Raw genomic sequence first — 24997 nt, 5'->3', positions numbered from 1 at the left:
GCCCTAGGCCAAAGGAAAAAAGTTAATTAGGAAAAGAAAACAGCGGCAACGATCTTAGGAGGCACACTTACATGTTGCATCCCTTCCTTGATGACCTGAAGTCTCATGGGCCCACCGAGCTAAGAATAATTCACCCTTGTTCTGCCAGTCCAAGTCTATTTGAGCCACCTCAATTTTGGCAGCTCGATCAACCTGATGGTTATTTTTATGTTCTTCAGTAGCCTTACTTTTAGGCACATGAGCATCTACATGGCGCACCTTTACAACAACGTTCCTTATTCGGGCAGCAATGTCTTTCCACAGTTCAGCAGCCCAAACAGGTTTACCCTTTCGTTGCCAATTATCATCTTCCCACTGTTGCAACCACCCCCATAAGGCATTTGCCACCACCCATGAATCAGTATAAAGATGAAGCATTGGCCACCTCTCTCGTTCAGCCACATCTAAAGCCAGCTGAACAGCCTTTACCTCTGCGAATTGACTTGATTCTCCTTTACCTTCAATGGCCTCTGCAACTTGTCGTGTGGGGCTCCATACAGCAGCTTTCCATCTGCGATGCTTCCCTACAATACGACATGATCCGTCTGTGAATAGGGCAAATTTCTTTTCGTTTTCTGGTAGCTCATTGTATGGTGGTTCCTCTTTAGCGCATGATACCTCTTCTGTAGATGGTGTTTCAATTTTTTTACTCTCACGCCAGTCCATGATCACTTCTAAAATTCCAGGATGGCTGAGTTTTCCCATTCGAGCTCATTGAGTAATTAATGAAATCCACTTACTCCAAGTGGCATCAGTAGCATGATGGGTGGAGGGAACCTGTCCTTTAAACATCCAGTTTATTACTGGCAAGCGAGGTGCTAGAAGAAGCTGAACCTCTGTCCCAACTACTTCAGAAGCAGCCCGAACCCCCTCATACACAGCTAAGATCTCCTTCTCAGAGTGTAGCGCTCCTCAGACCCTTTATATGCTCGACTCCAGAATCCTAGGGGTCGGCCTCGGGTCTCTCCTGAGGCTCTTTGCCACAAACTCCAGGTGGGACCTTTCTCTCCAGCAGCAGTGTAGAGGATGTTCTTCACATCCTGTCCCGTCCGTACTGGCCCCAAGGCCACGGCACGGGCTATTTCTTGTTTTCTCTGCTCAAAAGCCTGCTGCTGCTCAGGACCCCATGAGAAATTATTCTTCTTCTGTGTTACCTGATAGAGGGGGCTCACTATGTGGCTGTAGTTTGGGACATGCATTCTCCAAAAGCCCACTACTCCCAGAAAAGATTGGGTCTCTGTTTGGTTGGTTGGCGGAGACATAGCAGTGATTTTGTCAATCACATCTGCTGGGATGTGACGACGTCCATCTTGCCATTTTATACCTAAGAACTGGATTTCCTGGAGAGGCCCCTTCACCTTGCTGCGCTTAATGGCAAAACCAGCTTGCAAAAGAATTTGGATTATCTGTTTCCCTTTCTTGAAAACCTCTACTGCTGTATGGCCCCACACTACAATATCATCAATATACTGCAAGTGCTCAGGAGCATTACCCTGTTCCAAGACAGCTTGGATCAATCCATGACAAATGGTTGGGCTGTGCTTCCACCCCTGAGGTAAACGGTTCCAGGTATACTGAATACCTCTCCAGGTAAAAGCAAATTGTGGTCTACATTTTGCAGCCAATGGGATGGAAAAGAAGGCATTAGCAATGTCAGTGGTGGCATACCACCTAGATTCTTTTGACTCCAATTCATACTGGAGTTCTAGCAAGTCTGGTACAGCAGCACTTAATGGAGGTGTAACTTCATTCAGGCCACGGTAATCTACCGTCAGCCTCCATTCCCCACTGATTTTATGCACTGGCCATATGGGGCTGTTAAAAGGCGAGTGAGTTTTGCTAATCACTCCCTGATTCTCTAATTGGCGAATTAGCTTGTGAATGGGGAGCAATGAGTCCCTATTGGTGCGGTACTGCCGTCTGTGAACCACTCTGGTGGCAATTGGTTCCTCTTGGTCTTTTACCTGGAGCAACCCCACAGCAGAAGGATCATCTGACAGACCAGGTAAAGTTGACAGCTGCTTAACACCGTTTGTGTTTACAGCAGCTATCCCAAAGGCCCATTGATACCCCTTGGGATCCTTAAAATATCCCATCCTAAGGTAATCGATTCCCAGTATACATGGAGCCTCTGGACCAGTCACAATAGGGTGCCTTTGCCAGTTTTTACCAGTGAGGCTTATTTCGGCCTCCAACATAGTCAATTCTTGGGAACCCCCAGTCACTCCATGGATATCTATTGGTTGTGTCCCTGGGTGACTTGAGGGCATTAGGGTGCATTGTGCATCAGTGTCCACCAAGGCTTTATATTTCTGTGGTTGAGATGTGCCAGGCCACTTAATCCACACAGTCCAGTATACTCTATTGTCCCTTTCCCCCCCCTGGCTGGGGGCAGGGCCCCTCTATTGTTTACCTCGTTGGCTTGCAGCAACTGGAACTCTCCCCTTCTTGGAAGAGTTCACCTCGGTAGTTGTTTCACCTTGTAATTCTTCCACTCATGCCTGAAGTGCAGAAGTGGATGAATTACACCACTTCTTCATGTCCTCCCCATGACTACAGAGGAAAAGCAACAAGGCAAGACGTGTAGTCTCATCGTTGATTCGAGGTGACTTATCATTGTCATTTGCTTGAATACGAGGACGTCTCTTTTTTATGGTTGAGATTTTCGATGATACAGGTCGAGAGGAACTCATTTTGTTTAGCTTTCTCAATAGGCGATCGTGGAAATCCTGGTTTCCATCATCTTGTACCACCGTGGATTCATCTACATCAGGCACATTAGCCAATTTGTCAATAATATCATTTTGTGTTCCCTCCATTTTGTTTAATCTTTCCACAATTTTGACAATGGCTGAAGTATACAGATTAACTTCTGTAGCGCTTATAAATAATTCAAGTTCCTGAAGTCTGCCAATTAGTTCATTCACAAAGGGTTTCCTTTCCCCTTTGCCATATACTAATGCAAGTGCACTGGCATGCTTTTCTGGAGCTGCCTTTGTAAAGTCACGCCACATTTGTCGTGGAACGCGGACTGCTTCAGGATCATGTAATTGGTTTGGATCGTTACAATTGAACTCGGGGCTGTATAGCATTTCCACCAGAGCACTTTCACTCAAAGATTGGATACCTTTCTCTATATCAGTCCATTTCTTTCTCTCAGGCTCCAAGTCCCGTTTAAAGGGGAATCTATCTCTTACCGCTATCAACATCCGATTCCAGAGGGTGTAGGACCGATTTTGGCATGTGCCAATACCTCTGTCCACACGCGAGTCCCTGGAAATGCTACCCAGTTGGCGAGCTTCACTGCCATCAAGCCATGCACTGTTGGCACCATTGTCCCAGCAGCGAAGTAACCAAGTGACCATATTTTCTTTTGGCTGACATGTGAAATCCTTTCTTAGATCTCGAATTTCACTCAGTTTAAAAGATCGATCAATAATGGTCGTTATACTTTGCTCGCCTTTTGCTCTATCAAGCGTCCCAGGTGTTGATGGTGGCAACTGTGTTGATGAGGCTGCCCCATCTATAAGTTTGGACTCGAGAAATTCTCGTAAAGAAAATCTAGCTTTTGGCTCCTCTTCAGACTCTGACCCCGACCCTTGTGTTATTTCCTTCAGGTAACCCTCCTTCTTTTTCCTCTCTCCTAACTTCCTCTGCTCCTCTAACTTCTTCTGCTCCTCTAACATCTTCTTATACTGCTCTAACATCCTCTGCTCCTCTAACTTCTTCTGGTCCTCTGACTCCCCCTGCTCTCCTGAGTCCCCCTGCTCTCCTGAGTCCCCTTGCTCTCCTGAGTCCTGCTCTCCTAACTCTCTCCGCTCTTCTAACTCCTTCTGCATTTTCTCTGAGTTGAAGCTTGTTTTGTCTTTCGCCCTTTTACAGGGGCAACCAACATTGCGTCTAGTGTCCCCGATGGCTGTTCCAATTGGACTACATGTGCCCCCGGTGGCTGGTCAGATTGAACTACATGTGCCCCCGGTGGCTAGTCAAATTGGACTACATGCGCCCCCAGTGGCTGGCCAAATTGGACTACATGTGCCCCCAATGGCTGGTCAAATTGGACTACATGTGACCCTGGTTGTTGGTTAAATACATTCAGCTCACCCCGGAGGGCACATAGCTGGTCTCGGAGAGCGTTCCGCTCAAACTGGACAGCACCGAGCTCAGTCTGGAGGCTGTTGTAGTTGGACTGAAGAGTGTTGTACCTGAACCGGAGGACGTTAGGCTCGGACTGGAGAGTGTTGAGTTTGGATTGGATACTCTCATTCTCGGCCCTGAGACTCTCTCTCTCAACCTCAAAATCTTCCCTCTCAGGAATGGTATTGAATAAGGCCCGATAAGCATTAGCTAGGCCCCAAGTCATTTGTGCCTCCTTAGATCTGCCTGAGCCACAACATTCCTGTCTCAAATATGCAGTCAAACTCTCAGGATTCTTTAAGTGTTCAGGAGTAAAGCTCCGTGACACTAAAGATGTCTGTCCTCTAAAAGTCTCTCCAAAGTTTCTCCACACTCCCTGCCACTCAGTATTCTCTGACTCTAGGGAAGACTTCCTCCTGAGGTTATAAATCCAGATACCGAGTGAGATCACTACAATAACCAACTGCAAATTGAGGGAGATTAATACGATTGACAGTGTGGTCCACTGGGACAACTGGTCAGTCGAAGACTGCTTAAAAGATGCAAAGAAAAAAGGAAAAGCACGCTCAAAAACCTCCATATCCGTACTATTGGTTGCATTAGTTGCATTAGTTGCTCCCTCTGGAGCTGCATGCAAATACCAAATAAGCGTTGCTAACCGTGCTTTCAATCTATTATACATTCCTATAACTTCATAGGAAAAATAGGCTAGCTTAAACATGGTCCAATATGTTTGGAGCATCGTAAAAGAGGAACTAATGAAATGCAGTACCTTATAAAGCACACTTAGTAGAGGGAACTTTTTTTCTTTTTTTTCAATAGAGAGGGAAAAAAAGTAAAAAAAGAAAACAAAGCTCAGCAGTGTTTATAAAATAAACCAGAGTATTGGCAGTCCGCCTGGACTTTCAAGGTCAAGCTCACAGGTGCAGAATCGCAAACCTAAGATAGCTCCTTAACAGGAAAAAAAACTTGTAGCTCTGTTTAAAGCTAAAAGAGCAACAGAAGAAAACACAGAAAAACAGCAACTCAATTTGCCCGCATTCTCCACCAAAATCTGTCACGGTTGGAACGAAAAGTCCACCTGCGTCCGTGACAGGGGCCGTGGGCCCCGCAGGGGCCCAAGGCAGAAAGGAAAAAGTTAATTAGGAAAAGAAAACAGCGGCAACGATCTAAGGAGGCACACTTATTTACTAAATACTATATCGAAATACCGCATAACACAATATAATACAATATAACTGAAAATTGAAAATTGAGCTAACGAATCAAGCAAAATAGGAGAGAGAATGAGTCCCGTAACCGAGAGGCCTACTGTGAAATCTAGGCGAACGGCTGAAGGCTCCCACACACTCCCCTGAACGCCAGAACTCGAAAGACGTCAGTCTATTCTGCGACTGAGTTAATATAGAGTCCAGGTCCCGTGACCCACCGTGTTGTTCTCTGGGAGATGTAGTCTTCTTCTGTAAGTTGCAGATTCAGTAAAATTATTCATGCTTTATATGATGTTATGATGTGGAATACTGATAGCAAAATTACAAAATTATTAAACCATGACACCCTGGTATTTTTCTTTTTTTTTTCTTAAATATTTTCTATTTTTTTTTCTTAAGTATTTTCCTTTTTTTTTTTCTTAAGTATTTTCCTTTTTTTTTCTTAAATATTTTCCTTTTTACTATTTAAATGTTATGGGCACATCTTATAGAAACACAAGGCTGTTTACAAAGAAGTGCATGCTGTGTTGCTGTATGATGAGCAAGATACATCTATTCTTCATCTAGCAGGAAAGTTTGCTGAGCCTTAAGAACAGTTTCAGAAAGCTTTGGGAATTTGGGTGTTTTCCTTGTTTCTGCAACACAAAATGAAAATTTACGCTGTATACAAAGAAAAGGGGAGTCCGAACATGTACGTTAAATTTGAAGGAGATCAATCTGGGGTAATATTTAAAAAAAAAAAAAAAAAAAAAAAAAAAAAAGGGAGCGTGGTCATCAAATACTATAAAATATATTAGCTGTTACTAGAATGCCACTTATCTTCCCCCCATACGAATCACTGTCATGTTGTATGTGAATTTGTGAGGTGGGTTTTGAAGCTGAAATTAAAAACTTCTTGTATGGCTGTCTTCATAGTGGCTATCCAGACTATCTGTAGAAATAACAGCTATTATGTAGTCAGCTATTCAGCAGTTTTAACTGATTATAAATTACGTTTCAGGGTGGAGAACATAGCATAGTGCCTGACACCTGTGTTGATCCTGAGGGCATTCTTGATTCTGTGCATTATGATGTCATGGATATTAAAGAGCAAGCTGAGGCAGCACATAGTTCCATTGTATCCGTGGAGGACCCGAAGGAAGATACTGGCTGGTTTGAAAAGCAGCTGGAGAAAACTAACTTTGAACTGATGGAGACCAAAGAAGAGCTAACAGAGAAAAACACCAAACTACTTAAAACTGAAGAAGAGCTGATGCAGAAGAACAAAGGTGAGTTATGCGATGTGAAAGGTAGAAGACAGAAATAGTTCATTAATCTAAAAGAGAAATAACCAGTTTGAGTAGGAATTAGAGGAGATGTTCTACCTTTGGAACCATAGCCTGTAGATAAGTGATAGTTTGTTCCTTGTGCATATTCAGGTTCAGCAATTCCACGGTTTTTGGTTATTTCTTTTCTTTTTTTCCCCCTCTCCTTTAAACTGCAACCAGCAGCTTTACGCTTTCGTAAGTATGGGGTTAAATGTCTATATCTTGATTTTTACTTTTATATTGTAATCTCTACTCTTCTTTATGTCTTGTTGATGCAATGTTTTCGTTCCAAGAAATATAGAAAACTTTTGAATCACTCCCAATAAGTGAAGACCACATGCAAATTAATTAATCTGTTCAAAAGCTACCTAAACATTAGAATATCTGGAAAAATTGATTACTTAATAAACTATCTATTGGCTATTTATGTAATACAACCTTTTCTGTGTGTTACAGACTTTGAAATGCAGGTGATTAAATTGGATGAGTCTGTTGAGCAACTTAAAGAAGCAACTGAGGTAACTTTATCAAGAAGATGTTGTGTAAAATTGTTTTAATACCAACTTGTGGTAGCTTAAAATGCTATGAATGCTCAGGATATCTCCACGTTCTATGCAGTCCATAAAACTTTATCCTGACTAATGTACTGCGAGCTACTGAATATGTGAAGACTAGCTTGATTAAGTATGTGTGCATACCACTTCTGGTGGTTTTTGTTCATTTTTTGATGTTTGGTAGCCTGAAGTAGCTCTGAAAACATTTATAGTTAATTCTGTCACTCAGATCTCTAACCTTGTAAGCTTAGCAACTTGACCCTTCTTAGTCTTTGACTGTCTGCATCACTGCAACTTAGTATTTCCATGGTATTAAAGCTGACTGTGATGAGTAGTCATGTCCTCACCTATTACTTCTTCCAAGAACAAGGCTCCAACTCTATCTGTGAGATTGTGTAGCCTGAACACTTCTGAGGCTTTTCTTTTCATAAGTTACTAAAGATGAATAATCAGTCCTTGGCAGTGCCAGCATGGCTTAACAATCGTCATCTTGTAAGTAAGGAAGCTTCACTTGTGGTCAAGGACACAATCTAAAATATGCGTGACAGAGCTGACTAAGCTTTAAGGCTGGATTCTATCTGTCACGATGAAAGTGATTTTAGCAGCTTAGCAGAAGTGTGATGTGATGAACTTGTATGAGAGCTGACCATTTGCTCTTTGACCATGTTTGTAATTTTGTTGACTTCTTGGAAACAGGAAATTCTTTGATAAACTGGTAAACTCTTGATTGTGTGCAAGTCTTTTACTTTGTAACCTGCTAGGCTCTTGCTTTCCCTTGTATACTCTACCGAGTATTGCACTTGTCATTATCTGAAGGTGTACTTGTTCTGTCTGCTATTGAGATTTGTAACTGATGTCTATAGAGTCACCGGGTAAATATTTTAGCTGTATGGTTTTGTGTAAATATTTGCCTACAGAAGATTACTGAGACTTAAGTGCTCCTTTTGTTAAGCTTCAATGTAACTGATCTTATATCAATACAGGAAAAGACTACCTACCATTTAACTACCATTAAAGCAGAACCGGCAGAAGAGAACACTAATAAAGGAACTGAAAGCAGCCAATTTTCAGTGCTTTCAGTTAAAGCACTGAAACAAGATAAAACTGAGTTGGAAGTGGGAAGAAAGCGCAGTACTGATGAAGATAAGCCTACTGTGGAAGAGCCACCTCCAAAGAAAGGTACAGTTTCTTCCATCCTTGAACAGGGTGTCTTCCAAAACAATAAATTGCTTCCTATTCCGGATAGGAAGCAAAAGGCTGTGAAGCGCGTACCTTATGGTATAAGGAGAAAAGCCACTGTGTTAAACTGTAAATAGAAGTAACTGTTATGTAAATATCCCTTTTTCAGAAGGTCCTATGCTGTTCATTTTTGAATGCTTAAGAATAAAAGTTTTTTGCACTATTTTTTTCCTTTTTGCTGCTTTTTCCTCATCTGTTGATGCACTTGCAGATTTGGTAATAGTTTTAAAGCAGTTTCTTTAGGATTGTTTCAACTGCTGTTGCTGATCTTCTGAGTAGCATCAGCTGCTCAACTGCTTTTTTGTTTGTTTGTTTGTTTGTTTTGTTTTTCCTGAAGCAACTATCAAAATTGTTGACGACCTGCTAATTGCTCGCTCATGGGCAATATTTGAGCAAACTGGTTTGGATAAGCTCTGATGCATTTAACTTCACTTCTGGGCACAGCTGAGCATCAGTGTTCCTAGAATTACGGAAGGCATATACAATGTAGAAGGGAAAATCTAAAACTTAGCTGTATTCCCTTCCTTTCTTGTATTCCTCTTGCAAAATATGTGCAAGGGAGAAAGTCAAGGCCTTCTTTGGATGAGATGCTGTTCTTGGATGATTTGTCCCTGCTGCCTTTATTTGGCATAAATATTGAATCCTAATGTGACCACTGAATGGCATCACATATAAGCATCTTACCAGAGACTGAGGGAGGGATGTGGACTCCTCCATACTCCAAATAGTAGTGGGTTTGTTCTAATCATATGACCAAAGCTCTCGTTTAAAAATTAATGACAGCAATACTCCACATAGGAATTAAAATGGGTAGCTGATAGTCACAATGTCAGCGTGAAGTTTTCTGTTAAGAAGTACTGAGTATTCAATCATGTTAAAATTTTCTTCTATTTGTGAGTATTAATAGCGTCCAATTTCAAAAACTGCTTAATATGTATTCTTTAGCTATGTTAAATATACACAGTAGAACAATGAGCACAGGTATGTTGTGCTGGTTCTTTTGTAGAATTAGTTATATAAGTAGCACGAGCAAAAGTGTTTTAGGAGATGCTAGGTTATCTCAGCTTCAAGTTCAGGGTATTTACACCATTCTCTGTGCTTTTAGGTCTTGTTTCCTATGCTCTGTAATAATGCTTTTTCTCTACTTCCTGTGTAAGGAGCTTCTAGACTGAACATTACACATCTTCTCCCTAGTCTTATTTATCTTGCTTTAGTGCTTGCTTGTTGTTTTCAGCATAAAGTGTTTAGATTACTTATAAATCATATTCCCCTCACTAGTGTTGCTGGGAGCAGCAGTCAAAACCCAAAACCTGGTTTGGGGTGGAATATGCCACTGCTGTTTCTTCAGTATGACTTTTAAATCAGTTGAGGGCTGTATATAAAACTCCTTAGATGAGTTAAGAGGCTGTTTCCATGCAGTACATGTGAATCTCTATGTAATGCAGGCTGCACGTGGGCGCTATAAAATTCTGCATTTCTGTAGTTGTAGTAATAAAAGGACTGTAAAAGAATCACCATGGAATATATTGTTGTGGTGACCCAATCCCTAGTAAGTCTTGACTTATATTTATTTTTCTAATACTTAAAGTATGCATATTATGGAATGGACGTAACTGGATTTTAAAGCAATGATGAAATACAGCAGAAGTCGCTTTTGATAGAAAGAAAATGCATGTGATTTTAGCTAATTGCTCACCAGTTAAAGAAAAAAACAGCCCCAAGCTAATGGAATATTTATGGAAACTTGAATCTGCAAATTTGTACAACTTTATGAGTGAACTTTATATGCAAAAGAGTAAGTGTGGACAGAAGTAGGAATCCTCATATTTTGTTTAGAGATGAACTGAATAAGAGAGACAGATATCAACACTTAAGTGATCAACTTGTCCAGGGTTTTATCTTTCTTTTGAAAGTAAGAGGACTGTGAGTTGGAATGAAATTTCTTAGAGAACTGTTTATCTACCATTTAGATGTAGATGGAGTGATTCCTGGCTGCCTTATAGGGATTGCTGAAGCACGGAAGATAGAAAGAATATAGCTGTGAATTATCTATCTCGTTCCCATGTTTCTTAAATCTAATTAGATTTTCTACTGGTGTGGAGTGGAAGGTTTGAGTAGTGCCATGGTAAAAGTGTTCTTCCAGACTGAAAACCTTTTGCTGTTAATTCTGTATAGAAATCTGAGGCACCTGATTACGTGTTCAGAGGACTTTAATTCCTTCACTAGTATCAAATACTATGTGATGTGAGGGTATGGCTTGCATATTACGACAGTTTTTCACTTAGAAGTTGCTACTTGGTGTTGTGAACTGCTATGTAATAATGATTTTAATCAATCTGAGCTACATTCCTTTTCCCTATTTTTTTTTTGTTTGTTTGTTTGTTTTACAGTAGTTGTAAATGAGAGAAAGAAAAAGAACACTGTAGAGCAAAAGAAAATTGAACACATGAAACAAAAGTGCTCCACGTACCGAAAGGAAGTACTAGCACTGAGGGAAAGAACTGAAATCTTGGAACATCATTTAACTGTGCTTGAAGAACAATGCAGAAGAGAAAAAAATAAAAAAGAAGATTTCAGTAAGCAGGTAACAAGCCTGCGTATTGAGCTTTCTTTTTCTGAAGAAACAGCTGATGCCCTCCGTGAACAAATTCTGCAGGGTCAAGCTGACTATCGGGGAATTGCTTCTGAACTGGATGAACAGAAATCTATAAATATGACACTAGAAGACAAAAATGCCCAACTAACTAACAACATAGAAGTTGCCAAAGAATATATAATTGATAAAGTGTCACAAGTAAAAGAAATGCGGACCAAATTAGATGAATTATACAAATGTCACTTAGAGTTTCACGCCATCGGTACTGACTTTGTCAGTGTAAAGGATTCCTCAGACTCTGAAAAAGATGAGCCAGGGACATCTCAAATTAGTTCTGCATGCATTCAGTCACAGACTTCTTCCATCTCTGATCTTGTGCAGGACCTCTCCTTTAACTATAGTCTTGAAAAGATTTGGGAAGTATGCAGAAGTATTGTTGATGTTTCCTCACAAAAAAGTCAGCACATCAAAGCACTGCTTCAAGACAATGAAAACCTAAAGGTGGGACTGAATAATGCTGAAAATCATAATCGTCAACTTGTAATGAAGCTATGTGAGATTACAACTCACACTAGTCAGGAAGATGATCTTGTGAATCAGTTACATGAGCAAATAGAAAAGAAAACTCAGGACTTTGAAGAAAAGACTGCAGAAGATCAGAGAGTGATTGCACAATTTCAGGAGGAAGTTGCCAACTGTGAGGTAAAAATAAGAGAGCTTGAATATCGCCTGGAGGCTTCCAAGACAATGGAAGACAATGTGTCAAAACTCAATGAATTACTTAAAGAAAAAGAATCTATTATTGTTAATCTAGAGACAGTTACAGCAACTCTGCAGGAGAAGTCTGCAAATGCAGACAAAAAGGTTGAAGAGTTAAGTAGCAAAGAAGCAAATCTGATTCAAGAAGTTATGCAGCTTAAAAACAGCTTGGAGCAGATGAAACACTCTCTTCGGGAAAAGGAAAAGAGTGAGATGGAGAAAGTGCAACGTATAGAATCGTAAGTAACCACTGAGTTAACTTAGAGCCCTTTGAGAATGAACTAGAGTTAAAAATAGTTAATGGGAACATCCCTTCGACTTAATGCATCTGCATGCTTATCAATGGCCAAACTACTACTTTAGGATGCTTTGGTATGCTACTTGAGTTCCAAGGGAAAACAGGAGTGTGCAAGGAAATAAAGAATAATATGGGGATTGCTGGTGGTTTTGTTGTACATCCCTCAGAATAGCATCTGAATAATTTATTGCTTCAGCATCTGATTATGAGAAGCAAGCTGAAATTCAAAAGTAATTGTTTAAATCTTGTTACTGGTCTAGATAGATTTAAGAGTCTATTTACAAATAGAAACCAACAGGCAGGGCATGGATTAAACTGTAATTGCTGTTTCCATGAGAAGTGTAACAGTAATGTTCTTTGTCTCTTTATTTTTAACATAAGGCTAGAAAATATTCTTTCTGAGAGTTCTGCCCTTGTACTGAATTTGAAAAAAGATTTGCAGAGGAAAGAAGAAGAGTATGCAGATCTAAAAGACAAACATTCTGATGCCAAGAAACAAATTCAGCAAGTACAAAGCGAGGTTTGTAGTCAACTGAGCTATTTTTTTCTGTAAGATTATGCTTGGCTTTCTGCTGTTAAAACTTCTCAAACTTAAACTATGAAGCTGGAAATTTCACACTAGTGTGGCTAGCAGCAAATCTTAGGTAAAGTTGCCATTGAAGCTCTAGAGGGGAGCAGAAGTTAAAACATGGTTTCGCATAGATAATGAACAGAGGAAAGTAAAGTTGGTTAGTAGTCTGGAATAAGGTTTGTGAAGAGAATAGCTAATCTGCCTCTGGAGGGGACTTGTTATTATCTCTACGTTACTGGTGACTTGCCATTGGTATCCGTGGTAACTCCAAAGCCTAAAACATAAGTCTTGTGAAAAAACGCTGATAACTGGGAAGAAGAATGCTATTTACTTGAAGAGAAATAGACTAATTTCCAGAGGCTCTTTAATATAAGCATGTATATTTTTTTTCTTCAATTTCAGCTTCAGTTATGCTAATAGTTAAAATTTAATTATTAAACAAGTACATATTTTAAAACCCATTTTGCAGGTACTTAGTGTGAAAGTTTATTGGGTGTGCTTGGGGTGGAAAATTGAAGCTTAAAAATGAATTCATGTCTTCCTTGGTAACCTTGCACTTGCTGTCGTTTTCCTACTCAGCACTTGTTTGTGAATTCCTCTTTATTTAACAAAGAAGTATTTGGCCAGGTTGGATTACAGAAGTCTTTTAATGAACCGTGAGCTGTGCTTACATTACAGGTGTCCACGATGCGTTCTGTGGAGGAATCCCTCAGGAAGAAGATGGAAGAACTTGAAAGGATTAATAACCAGTTTAAGGATGAGCTGGATTATAAAGACTATACTATCCAACAACTTAAACAGGTATTTTTCTTGCTCTTAATTTTTATTAAATGAATGATGCAGGTTTTCCAAGCAACAGGAAAAAGGTCAAAAAAAAAAATAAAAAAATTGGAGCAAAATGAAAGTGGCCAACTGAAATTAGCAGTAGACCATGAAAGATATTCAAATAATTAGTCACTACAGAGCACTGGCAGATTGCTTTAAATACAATAATCTGCATAGTAAATACATATGTAATACATGCATGTAACCTGATCTTGTTGAGTGACATCATGATATGTTAATTGAAATGTCTTACCATAAACTCTTTTTATCAGCTTGAGTCCTTATTTATGCTATATGAAAAACTTATTAATTCTAGGCTGTCTTAAAGATTCTGCTTGTTTCTACTGTGTATGCTTTTCTTTCAACATGAAATATAGGAGCTGGAGGAAAAGGACCATAATCTTCAAAAGTGGCGTGAGGAGAGAGATCAGTTAGTAGAAGATTTGGAAGAACAGCTCAAAACTTTGGCTTCTAATGCCATACAAAAAGAGACAGAAATAGCAGAACTGAGACAATCTGCCTTAAAGGATTCAAGCAAGGTCAGCTCTCCTTTCCTCCTACCTGATTAGCTACCCATAAATTCTGTAAAACTCCTGTACCTGCTCTTTGTATTCTGGGTGTGGTTCTGTTCTTGAACACTGTCGTATTGACATCATGTGCAACTAACCAAAAAAAGCACCAGCTTTTATTTTTGTTCTTCAGAAACAGAATTTCTGTTAATTACTAAAATTTCAAATTTTTCAGTAGTTCAGATAAGCAGATGTCAGTTTGATGCTTATTATCCTACAATCAGACTGGACATCTGTAGCTTTTTCTGATAATTCACAGCATTTCCGGATCCCAAGCTAGGCTCAATACTCAGACAATAGTTCTGTCTCAGGTTTCTTACTTTCTTTGCTTTCTCTGAGGTAGTATCTACAATGGCATGAAAAGACAGAAGGGGACGTGGAGAGAGATTAAGGGAAGCATCAAAAAGCAGAGGGGGGATGATCTCTGGAAGTTGCATTTCTTATTTCAACATCCAGCTTTTAATCAGGATAGCCAATCTAAGCCGTAGCATAGAATTTCAGAAGCTAAACAGAAGACTAAATGAGTTGTGCTCTTTTGAGAATGTTTGGATTCACTTTCTCTGAGAAGAAAGATGTTCTCATAGCAAAACTTCCCCTACAACTGCCGACTTTCTCACAGTACCGAGGATTTGGGAACAAATAAAAGCTCGGGTTATTATATCTTAAGGGAGATGAAGGCTGAAGCACATAAGTAAAACAGAAGAATCAAAATATATTGTATTACAACTTCCCAGGCAATTCTGTGACTACTGCACTTGTAACAGTGACCGTACAAATCCGTGAAATGTTACTGTTCTTGAATAGTTAAGTGTTCTAGCCTGCAATTCTAAAACTGATGCTACTAAGTAATTGCAATACTGCTTGTGTGTGTTAATTCCTTTTGCCAATCCCACAACTCAGCAGTTTTTACTGTTTATTAGGATAATGCAACTGTGATAGAAGAGTTAAGAAAAGAACTGGCTGACAAAGATGACTTTATAAAGGAATTAAAACAACGCATTAACCACAGTTGCCCTCAGTGTTTGCCAGAAATACCTTTACTTGAAGAAAGACAAAGTAGGAGGAATGACTCTGTAAATGAAAAGGTATGATTATATTTATAGAAAGTCAGTACTTAACATCTTGTTAACCCCTTTTTGTTCTTCTGTTTTCCTAGGAGATACTGGAGCTAGAATCATTTTTCTTAGCATATAGTCCTTTAACTACATATTCAGTGATGAGTACTTGTTGGTTCTTTTTGTCTTCCACTCAAACATGAGCTCTCATCTTCTCAAAACTATTTTATTTACTAGAACACCATCTCTCTGTGTACATTATGGAACTTTTCCATGCAGTTTTCCATGTATTCGTATGTGGATGCTGAAGATTAGGCAGAGGTTTGTCCTTTGGTGTTCTAACATAGCAGCTGTGAGCATGCAGAGTATGGGGGGAATGGATGACAAAACGACCAGCGTTACAGATTTTGTCCCTAAATAATGTCTCGCTTTCTCTCTTTTGGAGGCAGAATACTGCCTGAGACTGTTAGTGAGACCCAGTAGGGTGTATCTGAAGATCACACAATGAATAGATGTTACTACCTTCCCACACTTGTGCTGTGTTTCAGCTTACGTGTTCATGTGGCGTCTGAGCTTGAGGTTTTACACTGTAACTTTAGAAAACTCGAGATATTTTGGAGGTCTAATGCATAGCCTAATCTTTACTCCTTTTAAATATTTACAGCCTAGGAAACAACAAAGCAAAACTAAAACTGGAGAAAGTATTCCATTAAGATGCAAAGCTGAAGACAATTATTTGTCACGTCGATGTACTAGGAGCCTCACTTCATTAAATGAATCTGAGGTTAGTATGAAACTTCAGATCTGAAAATGTTGTGATTGTATTGCTTTTGATAAGGAATGAGTAGGAAAAGATCTCATGTTCTCTAAACAATTCCCAAGTTTTAATTTATTTATCCCTTTCAAGGTGATCAGATCACCTGTTTTTATAGCCTTTGATAGGAATAAAAGCTGTTGAAACAATTGTGTGATGAATTTTTGTCAGGTGCTGTTGAAAACTCTCCTCATGTTAATGCTTATGAAGTGGCTCATGATTAGATAAGTTACTTGGAAAAAATTCATGGAGCCACTGAAACGGGCACAGCAAATTGAACTTATTTTCTTCCTCTGCAGGATTTCTGGATATTGTTTTGTTAGCAGATGATGTTAATCATTCCTGTATAAGTTTTTAATTGCTAACTTTCATAAAATAGCAGTTACATATATTTTAAAAACAAAGTATTTATTAACCAACTTAATTCTTGGAAATACAGTGGGTGGTGATACTCCATTCAGATTCTTAGCAGAGCCTGATAAAGTGGCTCTGACTACTTTTTGTCTTTCTACAATCTTTGGTAACTTTTTGAGAGGAAGAAGACTCCCCTCAGGGGGTCGGAACAGTGTAAGTAGTAAAAGCTGCTAGTCTGTGTTTGGGACACTGGAGTTTGCTAGTTACTAGCAGCAGTAGAAGCAGCCATCTACCATTTTCTGATGTCCCCAGCAGCCTGTCTTCCATGTGTTCAACCAGCATCTGAACTCATTTTTGATATGCTAGCTGAATTCCTGCCATAGAGAAGGAGGAGTCCAGGTGATCTCAGTTCTGACTTTGTTGTTCCTGTTGAGAAAAACAGGATTGGGTGCATTGTGGACAGTAAGTGCTGCTGGGGAAATGCATACTGACATTTCCCTGTCACTTAGCTGTGCATTTGCTGCCATTTGACCATGAGCAGGTACATGATAGCCTTCAGCTTAAGTACGGTGTCATTGCTTGAATGTCTGTATTCTCTCCAGGGAAAAGATAGCAATGGAGTTCTTTAATGACTTGTACTGGGCTTGCACCTTGCCAGCTGGACCTTACTTATGTAAATAACATCTCTAGTGTAGAAGAGAAAGGCAAATTCCCTAAGATTAAGCTGCAAGTTAATCGAACACTTGAATCAAATGCTCCTGTTCCTGCCCAGTTCTGACACAGCAGAGTTGAGATGAAGAAAATCGTGTCAGTTCCACCACCATTCTCTATAAAAAAAAAGTGTAGTTGTCTGTGCCCTTGAGAAAAAATGACTTCTAAAGTATCAGGCTCAGTTTAACATGGAGAACTTTTTTTGTGATCATAGATTGGAAATAATTTTAAATGTAACAAGTTCTAGGAAAGAGGGGTAAAACTCTGCTGTAACTGAAATAGACTCCTGTTACAAGTGTTCTTACAGCAGGAAAATCGAATGCTTACATATCCTTTTCCAGATGCTTTATAGCTTTTTAATCTCATGGCTACCTTAACACTTGCACTTAAAATTCTTCTGTGCTATCAGGAGCATTTGGAAACTGTCCTCGACTCTTCTGGAGTGTCCGCAGAAAATGGAAAAACTAGTCGGTTCCCAAAGCCGGAGCTGGAAATCCCACTGACACCTCTGCAACCTGATAAGATGGAGATAAAGCGGCACGGCAGCATGATACCTTTAGGAGTGAAAATGCCTAAGTCAAAAAAGAAAAGAAGTGATGACATGGATGAGGTATGACCTAGACCCAACAGAAAACAAAATATCTGATGCCTTTTTACCATTCTCATTTAAGCATTAAAAAAATGCTATTTCTACCTCAGTAAAGTAGTTGAAGAATTTAATCAATGAACTGCTTTAATGAACAAAACTAATAGCCAAGCTCAGTGATAATGGTTTAAGAGAAGGGAATTTCTCTTAACTCCATTGTGTATTTTCTTTGAAACCTGTAGACATAAATCAGCTTTTTAGACATCATGAGATGTCTAATACTGATATCTTAATGTCCTGTTTTTATAATTGAATGCTTATTTATTATTTGATTTACAGTGGAATAGTTACCACTAGCAAATACTTCCCTACTATTAGCAAAAGTGTTTAAAGTGTTCACTTTTGTGACATCAATTGTTCTTTCAAAAAGAATCATGGCTGAAACTTGTCTTATTTTCCCAGGATTTTGTGAAAAGTGAGAACACGAAAAATACAAAATCTGTCATGGCTTTTAATTCACCCTCTGCAAGTGACGAGAAAATGGTTGGTTTTTGTTCTAGTTTTGAAGCTAGCTTGGGACTTCCTGTAATTGTGTGGTCACACGAAAGAAGCAGTGTCTTATCCTTATGTGTATACCTGAATGGGAATCTTACATGCTTATGAGCTCTTCCTATTAAATTCCATAAGCTAACCAAAGGGCAAGTCAGTCTGTCCCCAGAGCGTGTCATGGCTGTACTGTGTAATGATTTGGAGGGAAGGATATTGCACACTGAATAGTTGGGAAGAGAAGCTTTAGTGTATTATCGTGTGCTTTTGTAAGTGAAGCCCTTGTATTAAACTAAGGTTCATATCATTAATATGCATGGCAGTTATTAAAAACAGATGTTCACATGTGATAGCAGTATCCTTGGCATGGTCAGAGTATGAGTAGTAGATTTTTCCCATCTGTTGTCTTCTGTTTTGTATGTTTGTTTATTTTATGTAATTAGAACAGCTTATGTAAGAAACAACTCCACAGCTTGGGAGCTACTTTTAAAGAAACTACTGCCTTATTAAGAAACTTTAAGAAACGTATGCCTTGAAATAGCTGAGATTTTGACAACTCCCTAAAGGGTATAAAATTGTCTACATTACTTGCCGTTGTGGTATCATCAGCATAATGAACAGAGGTGTCAGTAGTAAAGCTCAAAATGTCAACTTAAAATAACGTTGAACTAAAATGAAGTTTAAACAATGCTCTTGTTTCACATGTTCACATCTCTGTTGAACAGAAATCCGGAAAAGACTACTTCCTGAGAAAGCGAGTACATGCTTCAAGACTGACTAAAAAGAAGGATGAAACACTGCAAAAAGTTGGAGATTTTATTCAAAGCTCTCCATTATACACTCTAAAGGTTGGTGTAGAATAAGTTTTATTCCATGTTTTCTAGACATTGTAGAATGGCTTGTTTCTGCTGTAGGCTATTAATGTATGTGTTCTTAGAGAACTTGTCTGCCATGTTAAGTTGTCCTTTGATTTATGAAGTAAATGCATTTATTCGTCTCTTCAGAGATTCATTATTACATTTGTGAAAACCTACAAGTATACAGAGAAAGTTGGTTCTGTCTTGTGCTTCTGTCAGCACGAAAGTTAGGCCTGTTGTTTAACTCCTGCTGAAGTTTCTGACTTCCAGCGACTTCTGAGCCATGATTGTCTTTCATACTCCATTTTAATGCGTGCTTTAAGCTGCCGTACCTGAACCTATAAACTGTTTCAGCTATAGAAGCAATAAAGAGCCTTGATGAACAAATACAATTTCTGAGTATTTTCACTTAAATTTTATGTGTCGTTTATTAACCAAGTTTGTTACGAAGCTTTTTTTGCATTCATTGATTTAAAGACTCACAAAACCAGTAAGTTGATTGGTTTATGTATCAAAACAAATTTATTCTAGCCAAGAAGCTGATGTCAGCAGTAAGTTCTCCTAAATCAAACGAACCTGAAAGTCTCGAAGAAGGAGAGACCAAGCCAAAACGATCCAAAAGGAAGCTGTATTCCACTGTCGTTTCTGGCCCTCTAGATATACCTGCTTATTCGGTAAGCGATTATACTGTAGTCTTGGCTTAAAATAAACTACTAAGGAGTCCAAACAGACTGGAGGTTTCATCTATTTGCAGGGGGAGGTTGAAAGTACTGAGGTATTTCTTTATTCTACCAAGTCATTCTTGTTGGTCTTCCTGCTGTTCTGTTTTAGTTTGACCTCAAAGATCTCTGTGTTTGGCTGGCTTACAGTTTACTAAGTAGGTGATGTAGCAATCACGGAGATGTCTTCTAATTTGGAATCATAGATAATTTCAATGTGTTGGAGTGGGATTATTCTACTACACGCTTTTCTAGAGCACAACTTAGACAGCTTTTTAGGTATGCTTAAACTATGATCTCCTGTCTAAGCCAACTTGCAAAGGATCTGATGTGCCAGTTTCATGACTCTGTCGGCAGCTATTGTGCTAAGAACATTCTTGCTCTGTTGGAACTGCATCTTTTAATTATATTAGAGTCCTTTTTCTGTTCAGCATAGTGATCATTTGCCCATGCTGTAATATCCCTCTGAATTTTTTGATGATTTGATGAATGATAGGGGCAGAAACCAAAATGTTATATTTTTTTTGTTAGAGGATGAAGAAGATGAGACAATTTCTTCTCTCACTGTAGTTCTGAGAACATGGAACTGAACCGAGAACTGAAATTCTGGGCAAGTCATAGCTACAGGGATTGAGGCTAAAAATGTTTTCTGAACGCTTCATGTTTCACAAAACAAGTATTATAATACTCTTTTGAAAACAAGTATTTCAAAATGAAAGCTGCCTTCAGGCTTTCCTCAGATGTGTGTGCTTTTTTAAGATAAACAGGATTTTGTACATTCTCCATATTTGTTCCTTGTGATTAAGCTGCATTAAAATGATCTCGGTATCCCATAGTTTTCTGAATAAAATATAATAAGCAAATGCCATTCTGAAATCCATTTAGGGGAAGAAATATATTTGCGTGGGTCAAGAAGAGCTTGTCGGTCTTGTGTGAAAAGATGAGTAACTTTTGAAATGTTTTCTTCAGGAATCTGAGGAACAAAAGAAGGAAAGTGATCATCTGATCATCAAGCGACGGCTGAGATCCAGAACAGCTAAAAAACCTTGAAGAAGCGTGTTTGTTCCCCTTTCTCAGGACATACTTTTATCGTATTATTAAAACTGGTTGTTAATAAACAGTAACAGTTACTCCGTTGTGTTCTTAAATTTGTATATAGGTGTACAGTGTCTCTCTGACAGTTTCAAACTGACTCCATTGAGGCTGAAATAAATACAAACTTTCTTAAACTGGGTTTGGATTTTATTGTGGTTAAGGGTTTATTTATTTTTGTCTTGTCTCCCCTGTATAGGAACAGTATCTCTAGGACTGATTGCTATTTACCCATTGTGCAGTAATAACTGTACTTGTTCAGGATGGCCTGGCTTGCTTTTTTCACGTGACTGGTGTACTTAGCAGAACTCTGGCAGAGAGAAGAGCATGAATACACATTAATATTTATGTATACTTAATTTTTGGGCCTTTTTAAATAATTTTCTTTGGAGAGAAGATGGTGCCAATTCCTCAGTGTGGAAGAAAGGTGTTTTCCGTAACTTGTGCAAATTCAGCTTTAACTTAATAAACTTAGAAAAATAAACCCAATACATTTGGGGGGAATTCTAATATCCCAAATACTGTTCTCCCCCTCAGTGAGCTTCGAACCTTTAGATGCTGTTGGATGAATTAGCTGAAAGGTTCTCAGCTGGCAGTATGTCCTTGTGTTGTCTCCAAGTCCAATAGTTCCTATAGATTCAATTGCTCAGGAGGTAAAAACATGGATGAGGATGAAAGCCGACTTGGGTGAATATTTGAGAGTTTGATGGGAGTGAATTGCCTTAAAAGCAGCTGGTGATAGAACAATATAGTGATTGTATTTAAAAAAACCCACAATCGTACTATTTGTTGCTGTGCCGATAAGCTTTCTCCTTGCTTGTAGGCTTGTGAGATCCAGGTTTGCAGAAAACAATCTGTGAAAAATCATGGGAATCATGTGGTTTTATGCTCAGCAATCTCATTAAAAACTTGAACTGACTTTTAGAAGCTTTTCTCCATAGTGTTATCTGGACAAATCTGCATGTGGATGTCAACATGGAGGCTTTTATTGACCTGGAGTAGAAAACAGCATTCGTACCTACCAGGTGAGATGGGCAGCTACTGCACAGGTACACAGAAGAAACTGATGGAAGCATAAGTACTTGAAATCACCCTCCCTCCTATTTATTGACCTATGTATGTGAATGCCGTGCATGAATGCCTCATAGCCAGATGTCAAAATGGAACAATGCTGCCTGAAGTGGTTGGTGACAATATGGAAGACGGTTCTGATTAGCTGCAGTTTGCAAATTACTTGCAAATATTTCATATCCAGAAGACTGCAATTTATCAGCCATGCGATATTGGAGGCAAAGTCATTGCAGGGGATGGGAGTGATCTACTTGTTCCAGAAGCTGTTAATAGAGCTCTCGTTGCTACTGGGTACATCATGATATACACTTAATTACACTACTTTTCAAATGGTATTTTTATTATGAGAACAGCCTCATTGCTGCCTGCTGCTGCATGGGAAAAGTAGTTGCACATTTGGTATAATTATATGTGGTTCTCTGCTGCAAAACTGACCTTTTACAAAATGTCACATGTGGTGTTTGGTGAGTCTCAGGCTTGCCTAATTTCTGTGCATTTTCGTAAGGCACAGCAAGTGCAGAAAACAGGTTGCTTTGTTTAGGGAAAAGAAAAACCAACCACAAATGTTTAGCTGACTTGCGGAATCAAACTCTATAATCCAGAGATGGGTTGTAAAGCAGGTATGTTTATTCCAGCGTTGCGCAGCGCCGGGTGCAAGGGGGAGAGCTCCTCCAAACCTGCACACCGACTTGTAAAGCCATGATACAGAAAGCAGGCAGAAGAAACATCCTTCAAATCCAGAAGGTAAACTCCACCTATTCATTCCTTAACTGGGTTAATAAAGTGCATGGATTTGCCACCACTGAGTGTATGCATTCAACAATTCTATTACTTGCCTTCAAGTGTTGTACCAAACTACAGCACTTGCTATCAAAAATTTTTGCAAAATTGGAGTCCAAACTCCAGAAAGTCTTCTATCCTTCTACAGTTCTGTATCCTTATAGGGTACCACTTTACCCTGACTGGGCAATCTCTTGCTTTTAACTTCTATTCAGGGCTTCATGTTTGGCCCTGATGCCCACACCCCTAAGTGCATCATGTTTGATATTGCTGTGACTCCTGGGGTACAACATTGTTTTTCCCCATTTGTGCTAATGCCAGACTTACAGTTTTTAAACAGTCAATATTGTTGGACCCTTAGCTCCAGTTTTATTAAATTTCTTGCCAGAGCAACCTGGCAGGTACAAGAATTTCTGTATTCCTACTTAGTTTATATTTAATTAATCCAAAAAAAACCGTAAACCTTTTCTTGTTGGGCAGTAGCTTCTATTACTGTTACAAAACCATCTATGAGTAGTAAGAAGCACCCATATCCACCAGAAAATAAATCTCTTTATCCTGCTTCCCTAGATGCAATTTCCCGTTGCAGTTTGCACACTGCTTTCCTTTCAGTGGGGCGGAGCCCTCCCTGGGCACTTCAAGCCCCCACTCCCCCCACCTCTCCCTGAGGGGATCTCTGGGTCCTACGGCCCTATTCTGGCACCACAACAGTAACAGCTGTTATTATCACCAATTCCCTTACTATCTGTTTGTCAATCAGTTTTGTTTTGTTTTCATATCGTTCACCTCTTTTCAGTCCTGACATCCCTGTTATACCTTGCCAGTCCTTCCTCCTCCAGCCTGTGTCTGTCCCAAACTTTCTCACTTTCCAAACTCTCATCATTACAAAAACTACTAACATCCTATTTCAGTTTCACCTCCTTCTCTCCAGGTGTCCAGTGCTAACACTGGGATTTCAGGTTTCCTACATCTCTGCACATGAAGGCTATTCTCACTTCCATTGCCCCCTCCTCCCCACCTCCCCCCTTTGCTGCTTAAAGCAACAGTCTCTGTACCCGGCTCTCTCTCACTCCAAGAGTTCTTGCAAGGGGGGGGGGGGGAAACAATACAGGGGGTTGCTCTCATACCAGCACACATAAACTCACTTTCTCTTTAACCCTTTTTCCTTTGTACACAATTTCACTATTTGTACCTTCAGTTACACTTTGACACACCCTCAATTATACTTTCTGTATACCAATAGCAATTACACTTTCTTATACCATCAAAGCAGTTTGTCCCATTCCCTTCAAAACCCACAGATCAAACAGTACAATTTTTCAGTTTCCACAAACACCCTTAATACCATATAACTTTCCCTTAGCAATCCATATCATTCAGTTCCTTGGGCTGTTCCACCCTTATCTTTATGGCCTTATTTCATGTTTTTCTTGATTCCCAATTTCATCTTTATCCCCTAGTTTTAATACAGTATTCTCAAAAAGTGGTACTGTCATCCCAGTTCTCTCTACCCCTGTTATCTTTAAGGCCTCATTTGTTAATTTGAGTCCTGACACCTTACGGGCCAGTGATGAACGAGCTGTCCCAGTATCAACTAAAACCACAACTTCTTCCCCCTCAGGTCCCACTTTTATATTTACCAGGGGGTCCTGATGGGACCAAAGTTTTGAAAGCCCCAGAAATTGATCTAATTGTTCTGCTACTCTTATAGAATCTTCAATTAAAGATTTCATTTCCTTCTTAAAATTTCTAATTTCTCCACTAGTGAGTGGGGAGTTTACATAGCATATTTGTCCTTGTCCCAATGGGACCTCCCATAAGGGGTACACTGAGGTGCTGGTACAGCTAGTGTCTGGGAAAGGAGAAATTTTTATGTCCCTTTTACATTGTTTTAATTCTCTCCTGAGCCCAGCATGCCCCTCTTTTCTGTGAAATGTCCCTGTGTGCTTTACCATTTCCTCTTACTGGGGCAGTGCCTGTCTCCCTTTGTGCTACATTGGGGTTATATGGGGGGGAGATTCTCAGGAGGGTCCCATTGATTAGTTCCTTTTTCTAATTCCTCTCCTTCCTGGTCCGGGCCTTTTTCTTTTTACTAATAACAGGCTGATTTCTTGTATCCAACAGGCAGCATATTCTGATTCCTCCTTTGAAAAGGGGTTTTGTTCTTTACATATAAATTCGAGATCTGACAAACCCAACCTTCATCAGATCCATATTTTGGCCAAATATTGATTTTCCCTGTAGTGGATCTCTAGGCCATATCTAACACAATATTTAAACTTAAAAAACTTAACTTATTTAAACTTA

At 39.4% G+C, this 24997-nt stretch overlaps 2 protein-coding genes across 2 annotated transcripts in view; both read left to right on the top strand.

Annotated features, from left to right (window-relative positions):
- Positions 1–14105, top strand: part of LOC146758528 (kinesin-like protein KIF20B) — a 62763-nt gene extending 48658 nt beyond the window's left edge. Inside the window, exons 2-6 of the mRNA XM_085514519.1 lie at positions 8232–8427; positions 10878–12081; positions 12522–12660; positions 13390–13512; positions 13914–14105. Coding sequence (XP_085370645.1) covers positions 8232–8427; positions 10878–12081; positions 12522–12660; positions 13390–13512; positions 13914–14105 — 1854 coding nt within the window. The remainder of the gene's footprint in view (positions 1–8231; positions 8428–10877; positions 12082–12521; positions 12661–13389; positions 13513–13913) is intronic.
- LOC146758527 (cytosolic carboxypeptidase 4-like) overlaps positions 1–24997 on the top strand; it is a 132002-nt gene that overhangs the window by 97321 nt on the left and 9684 nt on the right. The window lies entirely within an intron of this gene.

This window comes from Coturnix japonica, chromosome 13, assembly GCF_054131305.1.
Source record: "Coturnix japonica strain WE chromosome 13, WE-NBRP24, whole genome shotgun sequence".
Taxonomy (NCBI): Eukaryota; Metazoa; Chordata; class Aves; order Galliformes; family Phasianidae; genus Coturnix; species Coturnix japonica.
The sequence above is the reverse complement of the archived record's forward strand: the minus strand, read 5'-3'. Positions and strand labels throughout refer to the sequence as shown.